At 37.9% G+C, this 26,877-nt stretch overlaps 1 protein-coding gene across 1 annotated transcript in view; it reads right to left on the bottom strand.

The window, feature by feature from the left end:
• Window positions 1-3,023: 3,023 nt before the first annotated feature.
• Window positions 3,024-26,877, bottom strand: part of LOC139120185 (structural maintenance of chromosomes protein 3-like) — a 33,912-nt gene continuing 10,058 nt past the window's right edge. The window contains exons 5-29 of the mRNA XM_070684345.1: window positions 26,524-26,603; window positions 26,238-26,316; window positions 25,314-25,431; window positions 24,740-24,854; window positions 24,227-24,287; window positions 23,750-23,830; window positions 19,279-19,443; window positions 19,020-19,141; window positions 18,576-18,720; window positions 16,993-17,165; window positions 16,612-16,711; window positions 15,970-16,130; window positions 15,521-15,662; window positions 15,016-15,166; window positions 13,927-14,146; window positions 13,186-13,459; window positions 12,692-12,766; window positions 9,870-9,978; window positions 9,447-9,607; window positions 8,453-8,683; window positions 7,563-7,730; window positions 6,514-6,582; window positions 5,912-6,089; window positions 5,187-5,293; window positions 3,024-4,597 (exon numbers count right to left, since the gene is read on the bottom strand). Of these exons, the coding sequence (XP_070540446.1) occupies window positions 4,526-4,597; window positions 5,187-5,293; window positions 5,912-6,089; window positions 6,514-6,582; window positions 7,563-7,730; window positions 8,453-8,683; window positions 9,447-9,607; window positions 9,870-9,978; window positions 12,692-12,766; window positions 13,186-13,459; window positions 13,927-14,146; window positions 15,016-15,166; window positions 15,521-15,662; window positions 15,970-16,130; window positions 16,612-16,711; window positions 16,993-17,165; window positions 18,576-18,720; window positions 19,020-19,141; window positions 19,279-19,443; window positions 23,750-23,830; window positions 24,227-24,287; window positions 24,740-24,854; window positions 25,314-25,431; window positions 26,238-26,316; window positions 26,524-26,603 (3,357 nt within the window). The 3' untranslated portion in view covers window positions 3,024-4,525. The remainder of the gene's footprint in view (window positions 4,598-5,186; window positions 5,294-5,911; window positions 6,090-6,513; window positions 6,583-7,562; window positions 7,731-8,452; window positions 8,684-9,446; window positions 9,608-9,869; window positions 9,979-12,691; window positions 12,767-13,185; window positions 13,460-13,926; window positions 14,147-15,015; window positions 15,167-15,520; window positions 15,663-15,969; window positions 16,131-16,611; window positions 16,712-16,992; window positions 17,166-18,575; window positions 18,721-19,019; window positions 19,142-19,278; window positions 19,444-23,749; window positions 23,831-24,226; window positions 24,288-24,739; window positions 24,855-25,313; window positions 25,432-26,237; window positions 26,317-26,523; window positions 26,604-26,877) is intronic.

The following is a 26,877-nucleotide window of genomic DNA, read 5'->3' as shown; positions in this document are numbered from 1 at the left end:
CATTGCACCTAACACTTTTGAGAAAGTTGAAAAATATGAAGATCCAATTATCCCAAATTAGTTCCAATCGTGTTACTTGCAGAAAACACCATTTGCATATACAGGGCTCGAAATTAGCGGTAGTCCCGCGTCCACAGACTACCAACTTTTCTCTGGGGCTACCAAAATCCATGAAATGGTAGCCCACACGGACTACCAAAGCCTGGGACCTGAAAGTCAGTCAGTAGTACTTGGCATGCCATGTCCGGTCTGTCACTTTGGGACCAGCCAAATAAAGTCAAACCCAGCTGGAAACAGAAAGGCCAGACTATGACTTTGTTATGCAATTTACCAAGACAACCGTGCAGGGGAGCTTTGCAACAAAGTTTCTATATCTGAACTGCCGTACTTGAATGACAGGCACAGGAAATATGATAGCCAATGAAAATGCATTTTTGTTGCATTTTGATCATAATATATCAATCACAATTACACAGGAATTATATGCCTCTTCCCTACAGAAAGCCAATGGTCTATTTTTAGTTCTGCTACAGTATGTCTCAGTGCTGAGAAGGTCGTATCACTGTCATGACGACTATCAAAATTTGCACACAACTCTGACAGTGAAACCGGTTGTCAATAGGTCACCAAACTTTTGAGTATTAATACCGTCCATTATACCTGTTTCCTTGGGTATTAAAAGTGTGCAATATTCACATCAAATGACTAGAAAATTCACTTTATGGGCAGAATTTTGAAAAATAGCTTTTTCATGTCTGGTTAACGATATCCCTGAACTAAAATATGCATGGGCTACCAACCATTGTCACTGGGCTACAACTTCAGAAAATGGTAGCCCAAGTGGACTGCCAGGGGAAAAAGTTAATTTCGAGCCCTGATATATGACAGTTCTTTCTCTTATATCACTCCGCATTGAGAAATGTCTTTGAATTTATCCGTATAAATTCTTCTGTATGGAACCTGTTACCCATAGTTCTATTGCATGTGTCTCTTCCAAATATATATTTTGCAATGTATTTGAACAAGTAACCACATATTCACATATTCAATTGTTGTATATTTGATGCATGCATAATACCCATTCACTTACCCTAGCAGTGCATTGTGGTAGGCCTGCACTTCTGGATTTAAGGAAGAATGCGCCTCGGGGACAGATATTCAGACTCTCAAACTTTTACAATTCCTTTCTGATATACCACTTGTGGGGGCTCATTCAAAAGCTCTTGTTGTAAGAAAGCTTTTCATCGTCTTAGTTTTTCGAAAATAGAAAATTTCATTTTTCTCCATTGAGTTATCACAAGGATGGCGGCCATTTTCGAATTTCATATATTGGTAAATCTTGGCTAATTAGTTTCTTTGGTACCAAAATTTGCAGTGACCCCCCGATTTTTATTCTCGATTTTGAAAGATTCAGTTTATGGTTGAAAGATTCCTTAAGAAAATTTGAGTAAAAGTTGTCTTTCACTCTCAAATGTATACTACCTTACACAGGGTTCATACACCTTCGGACAAATAAAATTCCAGGGCTTTCCAGGTTTTTTTGACCAGTTTTCCAGGGCTATTTCAACTAAAATCAACTAATTTTCCAGAGCTCTTGACCATGAAAACAAATTTATACTCGACTTCTATCGACACACCATACCTATCTACTGCTTTAATTCCTGAGCTTTTTCTTCTAACTGTATAGCTACTGATTGTATTTCAGTTTGTTTTTCTCTTTTGCAGTCTTAGAATGTGCACTCCTAAGACTATTTAACTTTGCGACAAAAGACATTTCCCTGTAGATTCAGCTTTCTTGGAATATTTATTATCAGATTTGTTAAGTTCAACTACATCAGTCTCAAGTATCTTCATTTTCAAGGGGTTTCCAGGGCTAAATCACATTTTTCCAGGGTTTTCCAGGGCTAAAATAAAATTCCAGGGTTTTCCAGGACCGTACGAACCCTGTTAAAGTAAAATGTACCTCGGGACAGATATTTGGACTCAAAATTTTTACAATTCTTTGCTGATCTACCACTTGTATGGCTCATTTTCAAGTTCAACATCTTAGATTTTCCAAAATCAAAAATATATTTTTCACAATAGAACACAGGGAAGGCAGCCATTTTGAATTTCAAATATCAATTGCAAAATAACATGGTGAATTTCTTTTTCTAGTACCAAATTTTGCGCGATGACCTGTGCTTTTTAATTCGCGATTTGGTAAGAGAATGGTTTACAATTTCATTGAAGAAAGTTTGAACAAAAGTAAGCTTAGCTAATTCACTTTTGAACTTTTCAGACATGTACTACCGGTACCTTGAGTGTAATTTATCCCATGCTGAAATTGGGGAACGAAAGATGTTGGAGAATCATTCATTACACAAAATTATATTACCATGCCCTGTCCATTGCGTTTTAATTGGTCGAACTGAACCACGTGACTGCCCACAAATACACAGTAATGGTTTGGTTTCATGCCCGTGGATATGAATAATATCGTAAACATAGTAACTGTACAGCTAAAACGAAAATTGTGATTTGTACAAAGCTCATAATCAATCACAAAATAAAATGGAGCATTTATTGGCCACGTTTAGACGCTTTTTTTCAAAAAAATCTCCGGATTTGCAACATTTTTGCAGCGCGCACACTACTCATTGACAGGTTCTGGGGTCCCGTTGTCGTTCACATGGGAAATTTTTGTAAATTTTGACAGTTTTTCGGGGTTTGTTGATAATATAATGGAAATAACAGACTCCGCGCTGACCTTTAACGTTTATTTATGGGCGCGGGCTCGAGGAAAGCCAAATTAACGTTCTCGGCAAGCCTCGCCCGTTAATTTTTGGCTTTCCTCTCGCCCTTGCCCATAAATAAATGTTAATGGTCAGCGCGTCGCCCATTATTTCTATAATATTTGTCATTTGCATGATATCACAGACAATCAATGCACTACTTTTCTCACACTCCAAGCATACAACGGGATGTCACAATACATATTTCCCTACACCAAATGAACATTAAATTATGACATATACAATAGATTTGCTCATATAATGAAAAAATCTTTATTATTTTTTTTGAATCTTCAATATAGGTCCTCATAAAATTACACACAAAATTCTACTTACGGTAATGCTGAACATGGAAAATGCTATAGATACCCCCAAAAATATCACAGCTTACTACAAATCTAAATATGCCTAAGAAGAAAAACAAAACTTGTACAGAACACAGAAAACGTATCATTAAATGAATTCTAGACAAAGATTAATTTTTTGATGGAATGGAATGGCTGTGTGGAAATACGAACAGATAAATTAAACTTTTGAACTACTCATATTGTGAAAAGAAAGATTCGGGCACAGTTTGGTTGCTGGGGATGGTGTATGAGTTTTGGGGGAAGGATTGTCTTCCCAAAGTCAACAGTACAAAATGCATTTACCAGGCCTCTATGGAAGAGGGTTTCCCATATCTGAGGAACTGTCCTGCTTGTCCTGCTATTTCACTGATGGACAAATTGAAATGTGTTACAAGGTCATCCAACACTCAGGTAGAGAATTTGGCGGGTTTAAAATTATGCATGTAGCAGCTAAAGTACGAGTGGCACTATTCCCCATTCCATGATATGATGGCTCATCAAAGATAAAAGTACAAGATATCTATGGAACAGCTTAACACAACCATCCATTCAAGAGCTGCCAAACACATATCTTGGTTATAAAACTACCCTATTGTAAAAAAAAAACAACAAAAAAACAAAAAAATCAAAGACTAAAGAAAAATATATCCCTATTATTGTACGATACATTGGGAGTCCATAGAGTACCATGCAACAAATAAGGGTTGAGGCCTAAAATGTATCTTCACTTTTGAAGATATCAATTTCACAAATTTCCTTTTCTGTTCAAATATCCAATAATTATATCTCACATTTAAAACTACCGTACTACAGCAGATGCTGGTTTCACTTGAAAAATAATTCCATATTAATGTGTGACAGAGTTCATTGGCATTGGCAAAGATCAATGAATGGATAATATTTAAAAAATGTCACTGGATTATTCTGTTGTCATTTACATTTGCTGATCAGGAATCAAACATCGTCTTATTCGAGCAGGGACAACCTATGCTGACAACCTACATACAGACAAAAACAGCAGAGCCAGGACAGAAAATACAAAATCTATCACGACTGTGACGTCCACGTGAATACGAGTTTTAAATATCACAATGACTGTCTGATCATGAACTCTGAACAGAGGTACAGAAAACCTGCTTAAATACTGGATCAATACAAACCTTTAAACTCGATACCTACAACATTTATCGACAAAGAAATTGTCAGAAACTTTCAGAATTAGAAAGAGTAATGAGAAGAAAATTCAAATGGTATTAATAAATTCTCATATTTTTTACAAGCCTTGGCAGTTATTATATTTTCAGACGTCACGACACATTTCATGGAGGTGTTTGATGATGATGATATCTCTATGGTTACATGATGTGTTGTATCTTCGCCACTGGAAGCAGAAACTGGAATCTCTCAATTGTGAGTGGTGTCGTCTTCCAAGAAATCTTTGGCTTGTTCCTTTGTCACTGTGTCGATGTGACTGACCTGGAGAGACAAAGAACAAACAGCAAAAAGTCTAAATAACCAAACAATTTGCCTTCCAAATAATTGTCTACTCTAGATAACTTTAATTTGGCTTGTGTTTTTTTTTTAGATATCTGTGTTTGTATTGAAACAGTATCTGTGTTTCTACACTCGATATGGATACTGATAATAACTTACAAGTGATTGTATTATTCCTTTTGTCATGTGTTCATTCAAAGTTGCTGATGAACAGGTATGTGAACTACAGGCGATATTATGTTAGTGTTGACTATCTCTAGATAGATATAAAGAAGGGATATATTCCCGATGGGCTGATACAGGAGGGAAAGCATGCACCAGTACGTATGTTGAAATGTAAGAATCTTGTCTATGTCACCTTGTCTGCAGGACAAAAATCTGTCAGTCTGTAGAAATGAATATGAAAGGTGTTTTCAAGCTGGGATACATGCATGTGATGTGTATGCGTGAGAGAATGTGCCTGCCGGAAGAAATAGCTGTGTAACACTTCTGTTGCTGGCGGGACAGAAGCATGGAGAAATGCAAGGAAGGATGGAAGCTGCAAAATGGCAAATACAGTGATAGTTCTTACTTTATTGCGGAACCGTACGCCGTAGAACTTGTCTGCCGACTCCAGCAATTCTGGTCTGAATGTTGTCGTGATAAACTGTGCATCTTCTGCTAAATCATGGATCATGTCTGAGAAGGAAAAGAGAGCCAAACTTGTGAGCATTTCTGAGAGTAAAGAGTGATAAAGAACCCGCTTTCAGAAGAAAACACAGTCAGTTGCTCCTTGGTATGATACTCTTTCCAACTTAAAATCCTTAAAATTTTCAGTCAACCCAGCCAAACTATTCAGCATGATTGGGTCATAAAAATTGTAACAGTATTCTACCTGATGACATCTCTCTTTCAGTTTGGAGGTAGATTACGTATGGAAAAACATGGAAGACACCAATGGACATAACTTTCACCACTTTCATACCAAAGGCAGTTGTGTGCAAATCCATGGCTTTGAGGTCAAGGTCAATGCCAATCAATTTGGCCTTCCACTCATCAGTTGTGAATGACAGATTAAATCTTTTCTAGTTCCCACAGTACACTGACACCAATGTTGCCTTTAAACTCCCTAGATTCACAGAGTCAATCTGTGACTTTATGGCAATGTCCTATCATCAGCTCTATACTGGTACCTGTACATTGTTATATGTGAAGATTTCTGGCACCATAGGGAGCTTTCTTGATTCAATGGAGTGTCACTGCAGCTAGGGGGGTACATAAAATGTCACAGCAGATGAAATGGATTAGGAAACCCACCTGCTACAGCTTTTCTGTGTTGGGCATCTAAAGCTGAATCTATTTCATCAAACAGATAAAACGGTGCTGGATCACACTTCTGGATGGCAAATATCAAAGTCAGCGCCACCAGCGACTTCTGACCACCGGACAACTGCTGCATTTCACGGGTCTCACCAGCCTTGCCAGAAAATGACACCTGGAAATCCAAAGACATGATACAAGGAATGTACATTTCCAATGAGGAGTCACATTTAGTGATAATCAGTCCAATCACGACGGGCATTCCAAAATGATGAAGAAGAGTTATGAATGCATATCAAAAACACCAGTTATGGAGGAATACAACTCAGTCATTTTTATAGTGCGTTTGACTGACATTTTTTCAAACTTTAAGGTTTCATTGAACATTTTGACATGGTACCTAAAGCATGACACTAATAAAAAGGTTTGAACACTTTGGTTCAAAATATCTGTACTGTTTGCTTGTTTAGTGATTACATTATATATGTAGAGCACTCTGATGGTTACCTGATGATATGTGATGTGTAAAATTCCTATTCCAAAGTAAAATTTAACTTCTATTAGCATGTAACGGGACAAACAAGTCCACCAACACCTACCTTGATTCCCACTCCTGTGAACTGTTCTACCAGTGGGGTACCTACTGTACCGGTGGATTCATTGTCAGACTGCAATACAAAACATAGGTGGGAATTTCAATTTTTCTCTGCTCTGTACAATGATAGACATGACAACACAGTAGTCTACAACTTTGATGACATGAAAGATCACCCGAAATTTCATCCTATTTTGTTTGTTATTTGAGATGGTGGGATGGATGCTGAAGACTAAAGACACGGTCCATACACTTCAAGTCACATCAAATTCAAGGACTTTCAAGGAATTTTCCAGCAATTTACAAGGACCTTTGTAGGTCTGAAATACCGTTTATCAGATATTATTTTTATAAGATATCACTCTAATCATTTTATATCACATTTTCAAGGACTTTTCAAGGATGTTCAACGAGGCTTTAAAAATTCACGACTTTCCAGAAATGTACAGAACCTGAAAAGACTATAGTCATTTTATTAACACCAACAGATATTTTTAGGAACATCAGATCAGACACTGACGCTCAGCATTTTTGTGACAGTAGAATGAATGTGACATATCATCAACTGTGAGATCTGCTTGGTAGTTTCTGGTTAACAGTAATCACACCTCCCTCCCTTTCTGTTCATAACAGCTAAATTGGCCAAAAAGTATCAGGAGTTGGACGGCACACACTGAGTCACAGCTACAGTGCAATATGAAAAGATTCTGAAGTCTGTTTTACAATAAGCAGTGCACCCTGAAGGTGTTTGATATATCTGTGATTTCTAGGTCTATTTGTCGCTCGGTAATTTCCATGTACATTGGAATTTTTATGTACAAGAAAACACTCCTGAACAGAAAAGTCTTTTCATATTGCACGAGAGCATTGACACGGCAGTATCATGGAATGATAACAATTGATTACTGGCTTACCAAGAATTTTGCATGGATCTCAAGAATTGCAGCAAATTACATGGAAATTTCATTGAAGATGAAGGACCTTATCAGGTAGGAGATGGCGGTTGACAAATCTGACAACAAAAATAAACATTTCATGGAAGACACAACTAACCTCCTGTGAGGACTGGTCAATGTCCCCTTTCTTCATGACTAGAGTGGCGTGGCCTCCTGGCACCAAATACTGAAAGACTTCACTGAAGTATTTGGACACTTGTTTGAATGTCAGCTGGATGGCCTCATACTTCCTGTGCTCCAATACGTTCATCAGTTGTGTGATTGCCTGTTGAAAATGGCGTTGGAAGAGGAAACAGTCACATGTAAGGGGATGGGTAGGCATGCTAGCCCGTCATAGGTAGCGTTGACTGCATACTAACATCTTGCTGTCATGGTCTGGTGTGAACACTCTCAAATGAAACTCTGAGGCTCATTAGCATAAGATACTGATTAGCATAATGCATCATGACATCTCAAGACACCTGCTGTTCAATCAGATGACCATGCCACCACTTTTGAAAATTAGACACTGTTCTATATTCTCTGTCATGAGTTGTTTGATTATAATGGGTGTATATTTAAGCAATAACGTACGCACTCTCGGCCCATAATGGACAAAAGTAAACTTTGCGCAACATAATGTACAAGGTTAAGCTGAGTTCATTATGGAGTGCAAACTTTGTTTGAGTCGATCATGAGCCGGAAGGGGGTACATTATTGCTATTACTTTACAGTTTTGGCAATGCTAGTGAATATGTAGATGCAGAAAACATCTAGGGCCACAATGCTGGATAATCGGATACATTATCAGATATATTCTAGGGGACGAGGTCACAAACTTTGATGGTATTGATAAAGGTACAATATTAAAGATATTACCTCATTATACCCGTAAAAATATGAACCAGACAACATGGAAAGGGTTGTTACAGAGAAGAAATTTATCAAAGAAACTGAACCACATTCCTCTTGTCTTTCAGATGAGCTGTGTAAAGACTTCCTACCCACCTCATGGCCTTTATCTAATTCTTCTTTACGTTTGATGAGTTTTTCTTTCTGATCAGAGAAGTTGACAAACTGGTCCAGGGCTTTCTTGTTCACGTGGCTGTACTTCTTGAGCTCCGCATTACACTGTTCAAGTTTCTTAAATAACTGCTTCAAGGACAAATTGTTGTACTTCTCAAAGGCATCGCTGGGTAGGGAGCCGAGCTCACGGATCTTACGCATACATTCTTCTTTCTGGAGTGGGATGTCAAAAAAAGGCGATGAGATATTTGAAAACAGTTGTAAAAGTAAGCACTGTATGATAATCTCATTGGCCGAATCACTTAAGAGTTTTCATTTGTAGAGTTCAACCTGTGCTGTAAGAGACAACAAGGTCTAACAAAAGATTGGCAGTGAAAGGGTGAAGTGAAAATTTCAAAATTCAAATGATATTTGGCATTTCCTCCTCAGGAGAAAGGCAACAAAAAGTGTTACTTTTCTTTACAGCTGTACTCAAAAATAGTTACTTTGATGAACATTTATGTTGAGTACTAAACAAAACTTTCTTTCGTTAACTTTTCACTATAGTGCAAAATGCCAGGTTTTTTGAGAAATTCAATTCACATACAACTTATAATAAATTCATGATAAATGTGACATGGTTATATTTACACAGAGTCTACCTTTATAGCCCTAAACAGCCTTTGGATTTACTGCTACGATACAGGGGCAATTGGCGAAAGACTACTTTCCATACTAATTTGTGTGTTTAAAATCGAAAAACTGTACCATTTCATTCGGAGGACAGAATCCTCCAATCTAAGAATAGCTTCTGTTTTTTCAGGAACAAAAAAAGCACAAAAACTTGATGATATCTGAAGCAAGTGCCCGTTTCATTGAAAGCTACATTAAGAATAAAGATATCATCAAGCAATGCTATCGAAACATCCTGCTGCTGGTGTAGGAAACATCAATGATTATTTTAATGTGCCCAGTGACTATACGAAATTTTGTATACCTTTTTCAACAAAAGACTTTGTTTATTGGTCATTCTTTCCAGTTCCTTGGTGTCATCCTGAATTCTGTCCTGGTAATCCTTCTCTTGGTTTTTCCATTCGTCCAAGGAATGGAGCAGCTCTTGCTTCTCACTGTTCATCTCTTCCAGTGATCCATCGATTTCTGAAAGGTGGAAAAAAAATTGATTTCCTGAAATGTCAAAAACTCAAGGAATTCATGATCTTATTATTGGAACAAAGAATGAAAGAGATGTCATATTGCTGTTGTTGAAAATGTAAATGATCAATAGTCAACTCTGCCATTATTGTTAAAACAGTAAAATTGAGGAAAAAACAGATTTCTGGCTGCAAATTCTACAGAACAAACAAAATGTAAATACTGTAAAAACTCTATTGTTCATGCAAGGAAGAGTTTCCAAATTTACCATCTAATCTACTCTTGTTGTCTTCTATACTGGTACACACAGTGTGCAGATCAATTGTAGCTGTGTCCAACTTCTGTCTTTTGTCCTCAGCCGAGATGTCTTGCAGATCCTACCAACAAAAAAATTGCGTCAATGACACTGTAGCTCCCATCCTGGACTATTTAGTGTTTGTTCTCTGGTCAGATATTTGAACATGTGTGAAAGGGATAAAGTGCATGAAGTGAAAATACTTAAATGAAATGTACTGGAGACAGTGAAATATGTTTAATGTAATTATTTAGAATATAAAATGGAAAAAATACAGAATTAGATATATCGAATACTGTGATACAACCATTAACTCAACAAGTCATTTACAATGACATAGTCCCCACTTGTAATAGGAGTATTAGTCTTGATGGGGCAGGAAAATGTGGTCATTAAGAAGTATCACTGGAGTGTATATGTTGAGATCTATGGGCACATAGGTCTATGTCGTTGTTCCCAATTTGAAACACATGAGGCATGTCTAAGTTATGGTTCTAAATCGGGAAAAAAAGATCAGACCTCTAGCAATATATTGGCCAGCCAAGAAATACATATGCGCATTATAAATGAGGTACAAGATGTGACATCTTAAGGTCTAATATCCTATCAAGATTGGAGGGGATAGAACTTGTGGTTACTGAAATATGCATATATATGTATAATCAAGGTCAAAGGTCATCGAGGTCACATGACATTTTGAAAAAAAAATTATATTGCTAATTAATCCCTATATGCCAAAAAATCAGATCTCTAGCTCTATTCGCTTGCCCAGAATTAGATGTGTACATAATTAATGAGGTAAAGCGTGTGTTGTCATAAGGTCTCCCATCCTACTAAATACAAAGGACATAGCACTTGTGGTTACTTATTTATTGACATAAACATATATTTTAGGTAAAAGGTCATCGAGGTCACATGACATTTGGTCAAAAAATTTCTCTCCTATAGTTATCCCTATATACCAAAAATCAGACATCCAGCTCTATTGGCTCGCTCAGAATGAGATGTGCGCATAATTATTGAGGTACAGTATGTGGCGTCATAAGGTGTCCAATCATACAAAACATGAAGGTTGTAGCACTTGTGGTTACCGAGTTATGGACAAATATGTATATTTGAGGTCAAAGGTCACTGAGGTCACGTGACATTTTGTCAAAAAAAATTGTATTGCTAAGTTATCCCTATATACCAAAAATCAGACCTCTAGCTCTATTGGCTCGCTCAAAATTAGATATGAGCATAATTAATGAGGTACAATATGTGGCGTCATAAGGTGTCCCATCATACCATACATGAAGGCTGTAGCACTTGTGGTTACTGAGTTATGGACAAATATGTATATTTGAGGTCAAAGGTCACCGAGGTCACGTGACATTTTGTCAAAAAAATTGTATTGCTAAGTTATCCCTATATACCAAAAATCAGACCTCTAGCTCTATTGGCTCGCTCAAAATTAGATATGCACATAATTAATGAGGTACAATATGTGGCGTCATAAGGTGTCCCATCATACCATACATGAAGGCTGTAGCACTTGTGGTTACTGAGTTATGGACAAATATGTATATTTGAGGTCAAAGGTCACCGAGGTCACGTGACATTTTGTCAAAAAAATTGTTTTGCCAAGTTATCCCTATATACCAAAAATCAGACCTCTAGCTCTATTGGCTCGCTCAAAATTAGATATGTGCATAATTAATGAGGTACAATATGTGGCGTCATAAGCTGTCCCATCATACCATATATGAAGGGTGGTAGCACTTGTGGTTACTGAGTTATGGACAAATATGTACATTTGAGATCAAAGGTCATCAAGGTCACATGACATTTTGTCAAAATATCCGAGATATCTGCGTGAACGGATGGACTCACGGATGGACTCACGGATGGACATGACCCAATCTATAAGCTCACTGGACTTCATCAGTGGGGACTAAAAATTGTGTCACTGCATCCTTTTTGCAATATGAATACGATGAGAAACTAAATTTTTATTTTTCGTGGCCTTATACATGGGAGTCTATGGAGATCTGCCTTATACATGGGAGTCTATGGACGTGTAAACTAAAAATATGCAAATTTCACCACGATTTGCCCAAATTTGGGAAAGGTCACTCCTATGCACTTCCATACCAAGTTTCAAATCAATCGGACTTGTGGTTTCAGAGCAGGAGATTTTTTGACCAAAAAATGGGAGAAAATTACAAAAAAATCATGAAAAATAGCAAGTCCAAGATACTGACCAAGATGTGCACAATCATTTCATGTCAGCCCAAAGTACTTACATGCTAATTTTTCATGTAATCTGCTCAGTGGTTATTGAGTTTTTTCAATTTTGACTGTTTTTACATTTTTTCACTTAATTGCATATTTTTGGCAATGACAACTTCATTTGAACAAAATCTCATCTACAGCCCATCATCCATGTACACACCAAATATCAAGATGAAATGTACAGCGGTTTTGGAGTTTTTGATGTTGACGGACAGACATACAGACATACAGACATACAGACATACAGACACACAGACATACAGGACATACAGACATACAGACATTTCCCTAGCCTATAAGAATAGCTTCCATTGCCATATATACATATGGCTATGGGAGCAACATACCAACAAAAAAATTGCAGTATATATCACAAATCCCTTGTCCGGGATAGTAACATTCTACGCATGGGATTTTGGGTAGAAAAATAATGAAAATAGCAAAAGAAAGATATTTATCAAAGTTAATCTATTGACACATTTGATGTTACACACATCAAGGAGTGGATAGAAGACACTTACCTGAAGGAGACGTTCTCGTTTTCGCATGAGATTATTTGAAAGCAGATTTTCAAGTTTATTCTTTTGACCTTCAAGCTGTGGATGTTCAATGGGACGCAAATAAAGAAGAGATTACTTTGAATCAAAGCTCATTACATACAATTATTTTGAGAAAGAAAAGCAATGATACAGTGCTTCTGAAAATAACGCAAGTTTCATGTACTGTTGAACACTTTTATCACATTATGCTTGTACATTTCTGTTGTCAACAGGATGATTATAGCCAAATACGATAAAAGGGTTATGAAGTTCCTTTTTGGCCAAGTCAGTACTGGAGACAACCCTGAGAGCTGTCTCAGCTCACAGTGTTAGGAGCAATCTTCATGGGGCTTACAAAGTCAAAGAGGTCTTGTCAGGACAGCAGAAATGATCACTGGTGTAGAACAAAATGTTTCAACAATCATGAACCCATCTTTCAAAACTTGTCCAAAACCACTGGTATGGTATCAACTTACTCTAATCCTCTGATTCATGGTATCTTTGTTCTGTTGAGTGATCTCCTTAATCTCATCGTTCAGCTTGTCCACTTCCTTCTGTTCATTGACACTGAGTTGTGAGAGAAGGTCCGTTCCCATCTCCTCTTCCAGCGACTGTGCCGTACTCTTCATGGCTTCCAAGTTGCTCTTCAAGCTGTTCAACCTCCTCTCCTTGGGTTGGAGTGACCTCTGGATGACCTGGCTCTCCTCCCTCTGGATGCGCAGGTCACTCCTCATCTGTTCAAAGATGTCCCTGGGTTTTGGAAGAACATGAAAAGTTTGGTGTCAGGACTAATGATTCAAGTGCTGAAAATAGAACTGAACATCCATATAATCTCTACTTATTGTTATACTGCCAAATGTTCTTTTCATTTGCAATGATGACAAACTGGATTTTACTGGATAATTCAATGATTTGTGACCTGTATTCCATTACAATAAACACAATAAAGCTTTCCTTACAGGGATATATAAGGTCCCTATGTTTGTATATCAGTAACTTTTCCTGTCTATAAATAATTCATTTCTTCCAGAACATTAAATTTCTTCAAATCAAAGTAGCTACAACATTAATTTTCAAATCTTGAGGTCAGTAACCCTTGTTTGACCTTTGACATGCTCCTATGTCTATCTGACACTGTGTATTGGGTCATATTGGTCCCATACAACCAAGTCCAATGCCAACAACTGTATCTTCATCAACAGTGATATTCTACTCACTTGTTCTTCCTGTTTTTGGTTTCTAACTTCTGCATATCACTCATGATGGACGTAATTTCAACCTCTATTTTCTGTAATTTCTCCCTGTGCTCTTCGTAAGTCTTCTCCTGCTGTTCAGCCCTCTCTCTCAGGTCTATCATGCCACGCTGCATCTCTATGCGTGACTTCCTAGTGTCATAGTAACCACCAGTCAAGGCTCCACGTCTGCTTACTTGATCACCTGTATGCAAGTACACTTTGTTAGATCTGACCTCTTTTATGACCCATGAGTTATGTCATTCTAGAAATTACCTTTGAGTGACGACCTTTGTTGTTGATATTCACTCTCTCTCTTCCCCACATAAAAAGATTACCTTTCTTCTGAATCCATTAAATATGCAGATTAAGGTAGAACATGCCCCGGGGACAGATATTTGGACTCTCAAATTTCTATAATTCTTTTTTGATCTACTATTTGTGGGGGCTCATTTTAAAGCTCTTTGAGAAAGAAAAACTTTTACCTTCTTAGTTTTTTGAAAATCCAAAATTTATTTTTCCTCCATAGAGTTAAAACAGGGATGGCGGCCATTTTGAATGTCAAATATCGCAATATAGTTGGTAATTTGTTTTGCTAGTTCCAAACTTTGCGTGGTGACCCCCGATTTTTATTGTCGATTTGGTAAGAGAACGGTTGAAAGTTTCATTAAGGAACGTTTGAGCAAAAGTTTAAGTCTTTCACTTTTGAGGCGCATACTACTTTAATGGGTTAACTTTTAGACTTTGTTTTTCTTGAAAATGTCACATTCATTCAACTTATCATTTAGCAAAGTTTTTGTGAGGAGTGGTAGGCTTTACTTATGTGCTTGAGGTAGACCAGAGCAATCACACCAGAAGGGTAGCAGGTGTTTAATAGTATTTCCAAACAAATTACCAATGTTCCTGATACCAGTCAGAAACGAGCTGTGAAATGAGAAATCCTCCTTTGTTTTCTTGACAAAGCAACCCTGAAATTGGCTTCCAATCTACGTGACTTCTTATCTTATTCTATGCAGAATGTTTAAAGCACTGGCAGATACACGTTCTCAAGTTTTAGAAAGAAATCAGCATTACCTTCCAAGGTAACACAGTCTAGACCCTGGGTCCTGGCAAACTGGGATGAAACTTCCATACTACGGCAGACCAAGGTTTTACCAAAGACATGTTTGAACGCCATGTCAAAGGTACCATCGTACTCCAGCTTACTGATCATAGGAAGGGCATCCTGGATAAAATCAATAAAAAATCATCAAAAAATAGTATGAAATTGGATAAAATGGAAGCATGGTCATTTTTCTAGATTCCTCTAACTAAAAAGGTGTTACAATTCATGCTGGATTCAATATTATGTGAATTCTGCTTTAATATTCAGTGAAGTTGTAGCTATCACACACGAGTCTAAAGTCTACAAAAAATGACGTCATCTATCATCTACAGGGAATGCTAGTCCATGGGTTATATATTTGTGCTATACACTTTGAACTGAGAAAATTTCACAATACTGGGGGAAGCCTTGGTGAACTGGCATGAGCTGTACAACTCTGTAGACTCATTCACAATCCATGAGTATTGTACTTACTGGTGACTCTGGATAGAAAGTGTCTCTGATGTTGAGTTTGTTGAGCGGCATGAAGTTTACTTCACCAGCCATTTGCTGTCGGTTCATTTCTGTCAGCAGTTTAGTTGCAATGAGATCAGTGGCAACAATGTGATGGAACAATCTGAAATGAATGGCAGGGAATGAAATAAACTCTTTTTGAGTGATTTCTGAGAAAAGCAAATAAATGCACATAACTCATTCACTCTATCTCACTCTGAGATCAGGATCATATTGTTAACTCTGCAAATGGCAGTCATCGCATCTCTATGTAAGAGGGGGAGCGTAGAGAGCGCACTTGAGCAATGGATCTTTCAGTCTAGTGAAAGGGAAGATAATGTATCGGGCAAAGTAATAGGATATCGGCAAAAATGATAGGGTATGAGCCCTTGTACACTAAAACCCTCTGGTGAGAAGACTGAAACACTCACCTGTTCCCGGCAGTGACCTCAACACAGGTGTTGAACTTGGGTGGGATGGTGAAATTTTCAATCATCAGACCATAGTAACCATTGAGGACGTCTTGGTTGATCTTCTTACGACGGAATGTATCCAAGACTCTCCTCACACTGTCAATGCCATTCAACACTGCCTGTGGTTGGAAAAACATTCAACGTCAACGCATAACAAGTTGCATTATCACAAAGCTTCTTGAAGATTTGACAAAGCTAGCACACCCTATAATCACTCATTTTGAAGCCCAACATGGCATATTTCACAAATGAATGCAAAAATATTTTTATAATGTGACATTCTTTTGAACAGTGATTCCTTACATGTATAGGTCAAACCACCTTGTTTTTGGCTTACCAAAGTACGGCTGTGAAATGGTCAAAGGACTATCATTATTCTGAGTGACCCTTGACCTTGTGAAATTTCATTTGACATATTTTTTTTATAAATCATTACTGATCATCTTGTCATTTCGAGAATTGTGGGGGGAATTATCAATTTTCCAGGACTTTCACAGACTAACTTTCATTTTTCCAGGACTTTCACAGACTTTCCAGGAGCGTATGGACCCTGCATGTGGGTGAATTTGAATATCTCAGATATTTCTTAGTTTTTCTTACCTTTCCAATCATTGACCTCAAATTTTGTTCCTTCTTATGCAGCTCTTCCTTAGTCGTGCTGATTTCCTGTTGTAAGGTGTTCTCCTGTCTCCATAGCATGCTGGTGGAAGAAACCAAATCATATTACATCATAAGATAAAATTGGATATTTGCCAACTTTTTGGCAACAATAGAAAGATCTGTCATTCTCTTTGCACCCATAGCAACGGACACAACACTCACACTCAAAAGCATACACATTACAACAGGTAATACTTAATCATCATTGACTATATGAAATCATCATTTGAATAACATGACGATTTGTGACTGCGGAGGACACTCTCCCATGTTTTGACCAAAATCTATGGATCTTTGGTGGCCAAAATGATATGAACTTACTTTCTTTCATTTTGAAGATCATCTTTTTTCTTCTTCATTTCGTAATGTTTTTTGTTCATGTCTTCCACATTGTCTTTCATCTGCTCGATGTCCATGTTTAATTTCTGCATTTTGGCCTCCAACTCTTCATTCTTTTTGTAATCAGCGGCTATGTCCTCTTGCAGCCTGGCAATCTGCAAATCCGGAGGGGCAAAAAAGTTTCAAAATCGTAGACATAAATGCATTGGATCACTGCCACAGACACCTGGCAATCCACAAAACAATTTAAAAAGCCAGTAATACTACTTTTGGATGTTTTTCACTGGTTTTAATGTTAACCATAATTTCTTGTTCTACTCACCAAAGCATGTTGAGACACAAAGTATTAAGCTTGTCAACTTTGCCTGTACATGTACAGACTGCATTGTTATTGTTGATAACTGAATTCTGGTCCGGAATAGAATTCAGATGTTTACATTAACAGTGCATTTTACACATGCAGACACTATGTTGACTAGCAAAATGTTGGATGTTTTGACATGCTTTGGGGAATAGAACAAGAACTTGCAATTGACATACAAAATAAAAATAAAGAAAAATCATCAAAACTTCGAGTTACTGGCACTTGAAGAAGCGCCCTATGTTTTTTCTTTGCTACAACTGGTCTGTGGTCATGCAAGACTGTTGCCATCTTGCCAGTACTATAATGTGTTGTTAATTTTATAACACTGAACATAGACTTTTGTGCATAGAAATAGTACTCATCGTATAGAATGCAGTTGTAGGCAGAGAGTTGCCGATGGGAATTGCTCCATTTTCTGATTGCCCTATATTAACATTGCTTTCAAATAATTTCTAACGGAAACAACATTGTTTGTAGCTAGTCGTGTGAACTTATACTGTAATTCAACTATAATGTTGTCTAATTCAGCTGGAAATACGTGCCATCCTATGACCGGGGTCGTGCACATGCTCCATGAAACCTTTGCACTACAATTTGTTATGTGTAGAAACAACGTGCACAAAACTCAGATATGTCCACAGCAGTCAAGATCACCTCATTGACCACACAAGAGTCTCTTAAATAATATTTTATCATTTTGTTCAATATACCACATGAGTAAGTCTCTCAAACCATATTTTATCACTTTCTTCAATATTCCACATGACTAAGTCCAAGCGAAACAATAATAGAATGACATGTGAAGTGGAGTAATTCTATCAGATTCTATAACTTCCTATATCTACAGTGCCAAAATATTTTTCATTTTCCTTATTATGCACATTAGATTATTTCATGCACAGCATTCTTTTTTTGAACATTTTTGACCGATGCTTGTTTTTCATCTTGATGATGCTCATGTAAAATGTGGTCAAACAGATAACGGTAACTTCTTCCATATTTAGAAATGGTAACTGGTTAATGTCAAAAGAAATAATGACAACTTTGTCATGCTCCAATGATGAGCCCACTTTTGTTGTAACCAAGTGGCTTCATAATGCACACAAAGTACATATCTTCAGCTTTTCAAAAGGTGTTTAACAACAGATATTTATCAAAATAATGTTTTGATGCACCTCTGGCTCAAGATATATGTACATACCTGATTATCTTTATCCCTGATGGACTTGTTGAGAGACTTAAGTTCTTTTCTAATCCAATCATCTCTCTGTTCCCGTGTACGGAATTGATTCTTACGGCCTTGCTTGGCAAAAAGTTCTGTCCTCCTCTGTTCACACATGGCAAGTCTGAAATTTTGATCAAAAAAGACATATATCGTTAATTTCAAAGGCTGTATTTGTCTACAAGTGAAAATGGCGGTTCTAGTTAATATGAACAAAAACATTTGACAATATGTAAATGTGGTTTTATAATGGCAGATTTTGAAAAGAATGAGCATTCATATTAAATTTTTTACAAGTAAACAAGCTGAGAGAATAAGGCCTAACTTGGTACACAATCAGGGGTTGCTACTACTCTAAGTATATTATATTATTACACCTCAGTAAACCAGCACTCACCATAGACATCGTCATGTACAACTTACCTGGCAGTACAGCGTTCCTCTCTTTTCTGTAATTCTTCAAATTGTGGCAGGATACCATCCAGCTCACTTTGTTTCTTATGAATTTCAGAGTCTAATTTTTCCAGCTGATTTTCAATGATGGTCTGTAAAACAAAGAAACAAAAGTGATATTATCACTGATCTTTGAATTCTGCTATCCAAACTTGCAAGTTCAATGGCAAGTAGCCATGCAAATCGGTCTGCTTGTCTTATCTTTCTTTACATTGATGCAGTGACTTACCTTTGAATCTTTGTCTCCACGGACCTCTTCCTGCAGGTCTTTGACATCGAGTTCTAGCTTGGCTCTCTTTTTCAGCAAATCCTGTCTTTCATTGTTCATCTGGTCCTTTTCCTCTGTTATGGCTTGAACTCTACTCTTGATATCTCGAAGTTCTTTATGGATTTCCTGTATGGATATATTTATGCAAATAATCAGATGGTTCCATCATACATTGAAATAAGTCATCACTGATGACACGGCGGCCATATTGGATCGTATTGTGAAATAAATTGACGTGCATATAAATGCTATAGTACTTTATCTGTGTACCAACATTGAACAAAATCGGTTCAGGGATAGTTGAGTTATGGTTCAAAAACATGAAAAATTCACAACTAAATGGCTGCCCGGTGGCCATACCGCAAAATAAATTGACATGCATATGTATGCCACAGTACTTTATCCTTGCACCCAGTTTGAAAAAAATTGGCTCAGGGGTGACGGAGAATCAGCTGCTGATGGATGGACGGATGGGACCCAATCTATAAGTCCCCGCTGGACTACGTCTGCGAGGACTAATGAAAATGTCAACGATGCAATTACCATTATACACCTACAACTGTAAGCTATGGAGTTTCATTGTACAGTAAGTTTTGGTGTGAGAGGATGCAGAGTACAATTAACTTTTGGTGTCATTGGATGCTGTTTGAACTTTTGACCTGATGTTTTATGTAAACACTGGGAAAACAAGGCAAGTTCACTGACTGTTTGTCAGAAAAATACATCTAAATCACACAATGAATGAAACCTGTGAATTTATGTAAAATTACGCTGCTACAATCTCTTGAATCGCTCTTGTGGGTTGAATTTTCGTTCTGTATACTGACAGGGCTCGCGTTCACGTCTATTTCTTGCGTTTTCACGCAAAAATATGCTCTGTGCACGCAAATATTTGGTCACCGTTGCGTGACCGGCACGCAAAAATCTGATAACCGGTATACAAACGCATAGCGCTACCAGTGACATAGACACTGCGCCTGCCCACGATAATGTAGGTGCAGTAACCTATAGTGACGGAAAATTTCGCGCTGCCTGAGCTAAATGAACATCCTCCAGGCGCCATGGTACGTGATAACCAAAACAATAGACGCCACTCAATGCAACCATCCCGTTTTCCATTCTCATGCAAATTCTCAAAATAAAATGTTTCAATTTTGAAAAAATGTGGCGACTTTATCGAACACGTTTTGAACCCTAGAGTAAACAACGACTATAAATCATGGCAGGCAGACAGCTATCGCTCTTTGAATTACACGTCGCTAAACGTCACAGACGGCAAAAAAGACCACTGAGGATAGTGCTGTGAGTGAGAGCCAGTCTAGTAACATCAAGCACGATGAAGTTACCGAAGGAACCAGTGATGTTCCACACAAGATACGCACGAAACGCTATCAGCGAGATTGGGAACGACAATTTAACTGGCTCACGCTTAGCGATGCATCGTCGGCTACCCCCAAAATGCTGTGCAGGATTTGTGTCCGTGGCAAGAAGAAAAATAGATTCACCATAGGTTGCGACAACTATCAGCGATCAGCTCTTATCAACCATAGCGAAAGTAAAGACCATGCTGATGCAGTGAAAGAACTTGCCATGAAACGGAATTTCGTGACCGCGGTAAGCAATGCCAATAAAGCCAGCGAGGAGACTTTGATTGTTCAGTTACGAAGCGCATATTGGCTGATGAAAGAGGAAATGCCATCTCGATTATTCCAAGTTTATTGACTTTGCAAAAGTTGAATGAGTGTCCGTCTGTAGTTGATGCAAACATCTATACGCATCATGATTGTGTGTCAGACATGCAGGATGCTATCGACAGCGTAATACGCGAGGAAATTGCCGCGGACATCACACGCAGTCGAGTTATCGGTTTGCAACTCGACGAAAGCATTGACATCGCCGTGTACAAGAAGCTGGATCTGTATCTAAAGCTGGTCATTGATGGAAGGGCACGGACTCGGTTTGCCGGGAATATTAATGTCCCTGACGGCAAAGCAGAGACCATATACAACGCGGTCATTCAGTACTTTCAGGACAACGACATTCCTATCAACAAACTAGTCGGACTTGGCAGCGATGGGGCAGCCGTAATGACAGGGCAGCGGAGTGGCGTCGGAGTTAGGCTGAAAGTTGATATTCCACACCATACACATTCACTGCGTGGCCCATCGACTCGCCCTTGTCAGTTCTCAAGCCGCGGCTTCAGTAACACTAATCGAACGATATCAGGAAACTGTAAACCAAGTTTTTCACTACTTTGACGCCTCAGCTCAACGATACGAACGTCTCCGAGCGCTCCAGGATGTGGTTGAAAGTACAAACGTAACACTTAAAAAGCCAACTCCCGTGAGATGGCTATCGCTTGAGTCAGCAGTGAAAGCGATTGATAAATGTTGGCCAGCTATATGCCTAACTCTCGAGAATGACGCAACTACCAATGCCAAAGCCCATGGAATACTCACGAAAGTGAAGGAATATTCGTTCGTTGCAATTACCAAACTATTATTGGATGTGCTTCCAACCATTACGCGAGTTAGCAAGACATTTCAAACTCAAAACCTAGATCTTTCCGTTCCACGAGTGATGGTCTTATCAGCCATCGATAGTTTGACGGCGATACGTGATAATAACGATCTACTTGTTCGCGTAACCGACTTCAAGGCAAACATCCAACATTTCGACGGAGAACGTGCACGCTTTCGCGACGTCGAAGTCCTTCAGTCACACGATCAACGTCAAGCTCAATTTGATCGTGCTGTCACCGACTTCCTGAACAAACTCATCGACAACTTAAATACCCGATTTCCCATCAATGCCCTTGATGTCTTGTCCGCATTCGACATCATATTCAATCCCCAGCGTCTTCCAGCTGCACAGAGAGAGATCGCAAATTTCGGTACGGCGGCCCTGGAGACGATTGTGAACCACTTCGGACACCAGAACGGGCTTTTCGATGTGGCACTACTGAGAGCTGACTTTCTGCAGTTTAAATATCTCGCGAACGGATATCGTCAACTGCTATTGCCCGATTTCTGTGAGGAACTTATTATGAATCACAGAGCAACATTTCCCGACTTCGCATCCCTCGCGGAAATTGCGGTGTGCATTCCGATAACGAGCGTCGAATGTGAACGTGGCTTCTCGTGCCAGAACAGAATAAAATCAAAATTCAGAAGCTGCATAGGGGAAGGAAGGCTTCAGACTCTGATGCGTGTATCGATAGAGGGGCCAGATATGGCAGTGTTCGACTTCCGCCGTGCGCGAGAAATTTTTTTGGCTCAAAAACGAAGGCAGAAGCTTGAGTCGAGTTCAAAGGCGGTCACCGGACGATGATGATACTCTAGGGTCTCTCCTTGGTTTCGGTGTACGCCTAGCTGCTTCTGTAGGTTTTCAGAGGCAGCTCAGCGTACACCAAAATCAAGGAGAGATCCTAAACTATGATGATGAACATTCTCATAGGTCTGAACTTTTCCCAGTGACTTGTGTTTATATTTCTTGTTGATGAAACAAAATACGTATTAAATTCTTGATTTGAAGTTTGCAACCGCACTTTCATCTTCTCCAAGCAAACAACAATATAGTAGCGTGAGCACGTGTCAACTTCATAATGTATGTAAATGTTATTCACGTAGTTGTCTTTATACATAACAAAAGGATCTAGGCCGGGTTACATTCGCGATCGTTTTTTTTCAGTGGGCGATATGCGAAAATGTAGTCGGGTACTGCAGTGTATACCATTGTGTTTTTGAAAAAAAAAAATTCAACACAACCCCTTCCAAGGTACAAAGTATTTTATTCGCCACATTGTTTAAAGCATTAGCGTCACTAGACAGTTCAATGTACGCATTAAAGTGGTTACTTACCTGCCAAGCCAGTTTGTCTATTGTTACTTTGTTGCACGTAATTGAAATTGGTATTCACGCAAATTTTTTTAGGGCTTTGCGTGCACTGCCGTGAAAATAAAATTTCGAACGCGAGCCCTGTACTGAGCAGATTTGTTGAATGTGTTCCTAGCCTACATGCAATTGAATGACGCAGTGTACAACAGGGGAATCTCAAAACAATATAATTTGACTTTTCTAGTAAAATTCGACTAAAAAAGGTGTGTAACAATAAGGTCACTCACAACATACTTGGATTTCTGTCCTTGAACATTGTGCTCTTTAGGTATTGTCCACTACGCTACATGTTTTAGACAACAGCTCCGCTGTATTTTGTGACAAACATTATTTTAAGGCACCAGCTTTATAATTATATATAGGAGGTGTATTCTCTGTGGTGAAACACACAAATTCTGTTTTCTTCTTTTATCATTGTAGAAAATGACAAGAGTAGAAATGACACAAGATTAATTGTTTTCACACAGAGCTCTTCATTACTTTTATGGTATACAGTGTTCTTCAAAATAAGTAATATATATATCAAAAGATATTACCTTTGTCTTTTGAGCAGCTGCCTCAAATAAATCTCTTAGCTGTTTGGAACGCTCACCGCTGTTTTCTCTTCTTTCAGTCAACTGCAAAGTAAAAATGTGAATTTCAAATTGGGAATTAAAAATTCAATCATTGGTGCTGGAATACATAGTGTTCAGAACTGAAGAAGATTATACTAATCTTTCAATTAAAGTGTGTATAATGTAGCTTTTGAAACTGTCTGCTACATGTACCTTTGGCATGAAGCAGTTTGAATATGTGCATGACTAGATTCTTAACATTTCACAATTTATTCAACACTGCTAAGCTTTGCAGATAACATTCCAGCCTGTGTTTGCAAAAATGATCCCTTTTCTTTCTCATTTAAATAATGAACACAATCAAATAAATTCACCAGATTTTTTCAGAAAAGCTCATTTGGCATTTATTATTGCAGTTTTGTCTAATTTTTCAACCTAGAAAGAGAATGTAACACTTACACCATCCAATTTCTTTCTAGTGTCAGTCAGCTCATTGTTGTGAATTGTATACTCCAAAGATCTGAAAGACAGAATAATAATGGTAGGTATAGCAATGTCACCCCTGTAACTGTCACCACGATGAAAATGAAGTTTTCTAGTGGAATGAGAGTTCATGAGATCACGAGAATATAAATTCTGTCTGTAATTTTCCTGTCGTTTACAATGTCTCTGGATGTAAGGGGATTATTGAAACTTCAAGTGGTTTTCAATAATTATGCACAAATCAGCATAAATTCAACATTTACTGCCTATAATATGGGTTGCTCGAGTATAAGGCCCTCCCCCAGTATAACTGCAGTTTCATGTAGCCACACAAGGGGCTAATACTCAGAAGAGTATGCCAAAAGGTGTATTCACTAAAGCATGTGAAACTAAAATGGTTTTCCTAGATGTTCCTAACTCCTGATGTTAAATTGATATTTGACGACTTCTTTCGACTGGTCTGATTGTTTCTTATGTTTGACCTCTCACCTTCTCATCTTGTCCCATTTCTGATACTGTTTCAATTCCTCTTTTTCTTCTTCCAAAGTCTGCAGTCTCTCTTCAATGTACTTGAGCAAATCTTCTATCTTGTCTCGCTTGCCCTCTGAAAAGTCATCCAAAATACAATGTGTTAGCTTGCTAGTTTTCAGAGATTTCATAACCACTTCACAGCCACTTCAATGGCAAGGTGACAACAGGTATTTAGGATACTGGAAGAATTTATTGCTGAAATGGCTAGGATACCGTTTTTTTTCTTTTTGATAATTCAGGAGCAACCTATAGATGCTCTATAGATAAATTTCATGTGTTTTGAAGAAAACATGTTTAAAATCTTATGGAACTACATTAATCCTCTTTCTCCCAAGTTTTACTTATTTCTATGATTTGTCTATGGAGCCTGGTAGAAAGAGGGTTAAACAATAACAGCACGATTAAAATTAAATTTTCTTTGTTTTTGGGAGGACTAAATCACTGTTACAAAACATTGTCCTGTTTCAACATGGTAAGTAAAGAATCATCATGAGAAGGACTTGTCAGTTTGTACCCTAAAATGAACACATACCTGTTTCTTTGAGAATCTGATGACTTTCTGATTTTCTTTCATCGTACACTCTTGTTCCTGCAACTTCACGTAATAATTTCAGTCGTTGAGAGTCAGGTGCTGTCGCCATCTGGTTAATCTACAGAAAAATGGACAATTGTATCCAGTGTTTAAAAAACGTTTGTCCTATGCAAGGCTTATCTTCTTTTTTCTCAATCTTTTGAAAAATTTCAGAGGTAAATTAGTATCCTTATGGCAGAATGTGCCTCGGGGACAGATATTCAAACTCTCAAACTTTTACAATACCTTTTTGGTCTACCACTTTTGGGGACCCCTTTTGCAGCTCATGAAGTAAATAACGTTTTTGCTGTCCTAATTTTTTGAAAAGCGAAAATTTAACTGTTCTCCGCAGAGTTAACACTGGAACGGTAGCCATTTTGAATTTCAAGTGTTTGTAAATATTGGGTAATTTATTAGTACCAAATTTGAATTTTATTCTTGATTTCGAAAGGCGAGTGTTTAAAATTTCCTTCGAGAAAGTTTGGGCAAGACTTTAAGTCTTTCAATTTTGAGATGTGAACTAGCTAAGTGAAACAAGATATGGTGAAGAGTCTTTGTAGTATTTTCTGTAAAATGAAATGAATGGAAAAAATCATCGGCAAAATTTTTTTAGGGAGTGGAGATTTAGCCGAGTGGTTCTGTCTGTGGCCCTCTAGCTAGGCGACTGATGCCGTATGTTGTGGGTTCGAATGCGATTGAAAACTAGCCGTATTTTATGATCACTACTATCATTTGCCTTGCCTCCAAAGACCAAATGTGAATTACAGCCAATGACAAAAATCAAAACCAAATGTTACTGCTGTTACTTTGTTTGCTGTTTACCACTTGAGTGCTACTCAACTACAACTACAATGTACACATCTAGGTTAGAATAATTGCACTCACTTTTCCTTGTTTGACGATGTAGTAGGGATTACTTCTGGAGAAGCCAGCACTCTCCAACAAGTTCATGATGTCTGTTTTCCTGAAAACAAAAACGAGCAAAATCAGTGTCATAAGTAGTTATATGTGGATGAAATACGGCGAAAAATATACAAAGCTTACATTTAGCAAATTGAGAACCTTGTGAACTTCTCAGCTGTTCACATACACTTTTTTATCAATTACTGGTTATTATTAAACTACGGACATATTCTGGGAAATTAAGAATTCATAAAACAACATTACTTACGTGACCATTTTCTTGTCTAAAAAGTACTGATCTTTCTTTGAACCGATCACACGGCGCAGGGTGACTTCCTCTTTGTCAATCTAGAAAATAAACACACATGCTAGCATCAATAGACTTTATGTGGATTATGATCACAATTTTTTGTGTGTTTGCAATGGGAAATGATTAATTCTCTGTAATCATGTCATTGTAGCAGCATTTTGCTCACTAAAAAGAGCCTTTAAGGTGGTTGGAAAGGCTAGAGCATCAGTTATAAACTTCAATAAAACTTAAAATATAAAAGTAGTCAACATTCTCTGTGGAATGAAAAAAACTAGACATTAGGGCACAAAGGCATTGCAGAGTTATAGCCTG

The sequence above is a fragment of the Ptychodera flava genome, chromosome 20 (genome assembly GCF_041260155.1).
Source record: "Ptychodera flava strain L36383 chromosome 20, AS_Pfla_20210202, whole genome shotgun sequence".
Taxonomy (NCBI): domain Eukaryota; kingdom Metazoa; phylum Hemichordata; class Enteropneusta; family Ptychoderidae; genus Ptychodera; species Ptychodera flava.
The sequence above is the reverse complement of the archived record's forward strand: the minus strand, read 5'-3'. Positions and strand labels throughout refer to the sequence as shown.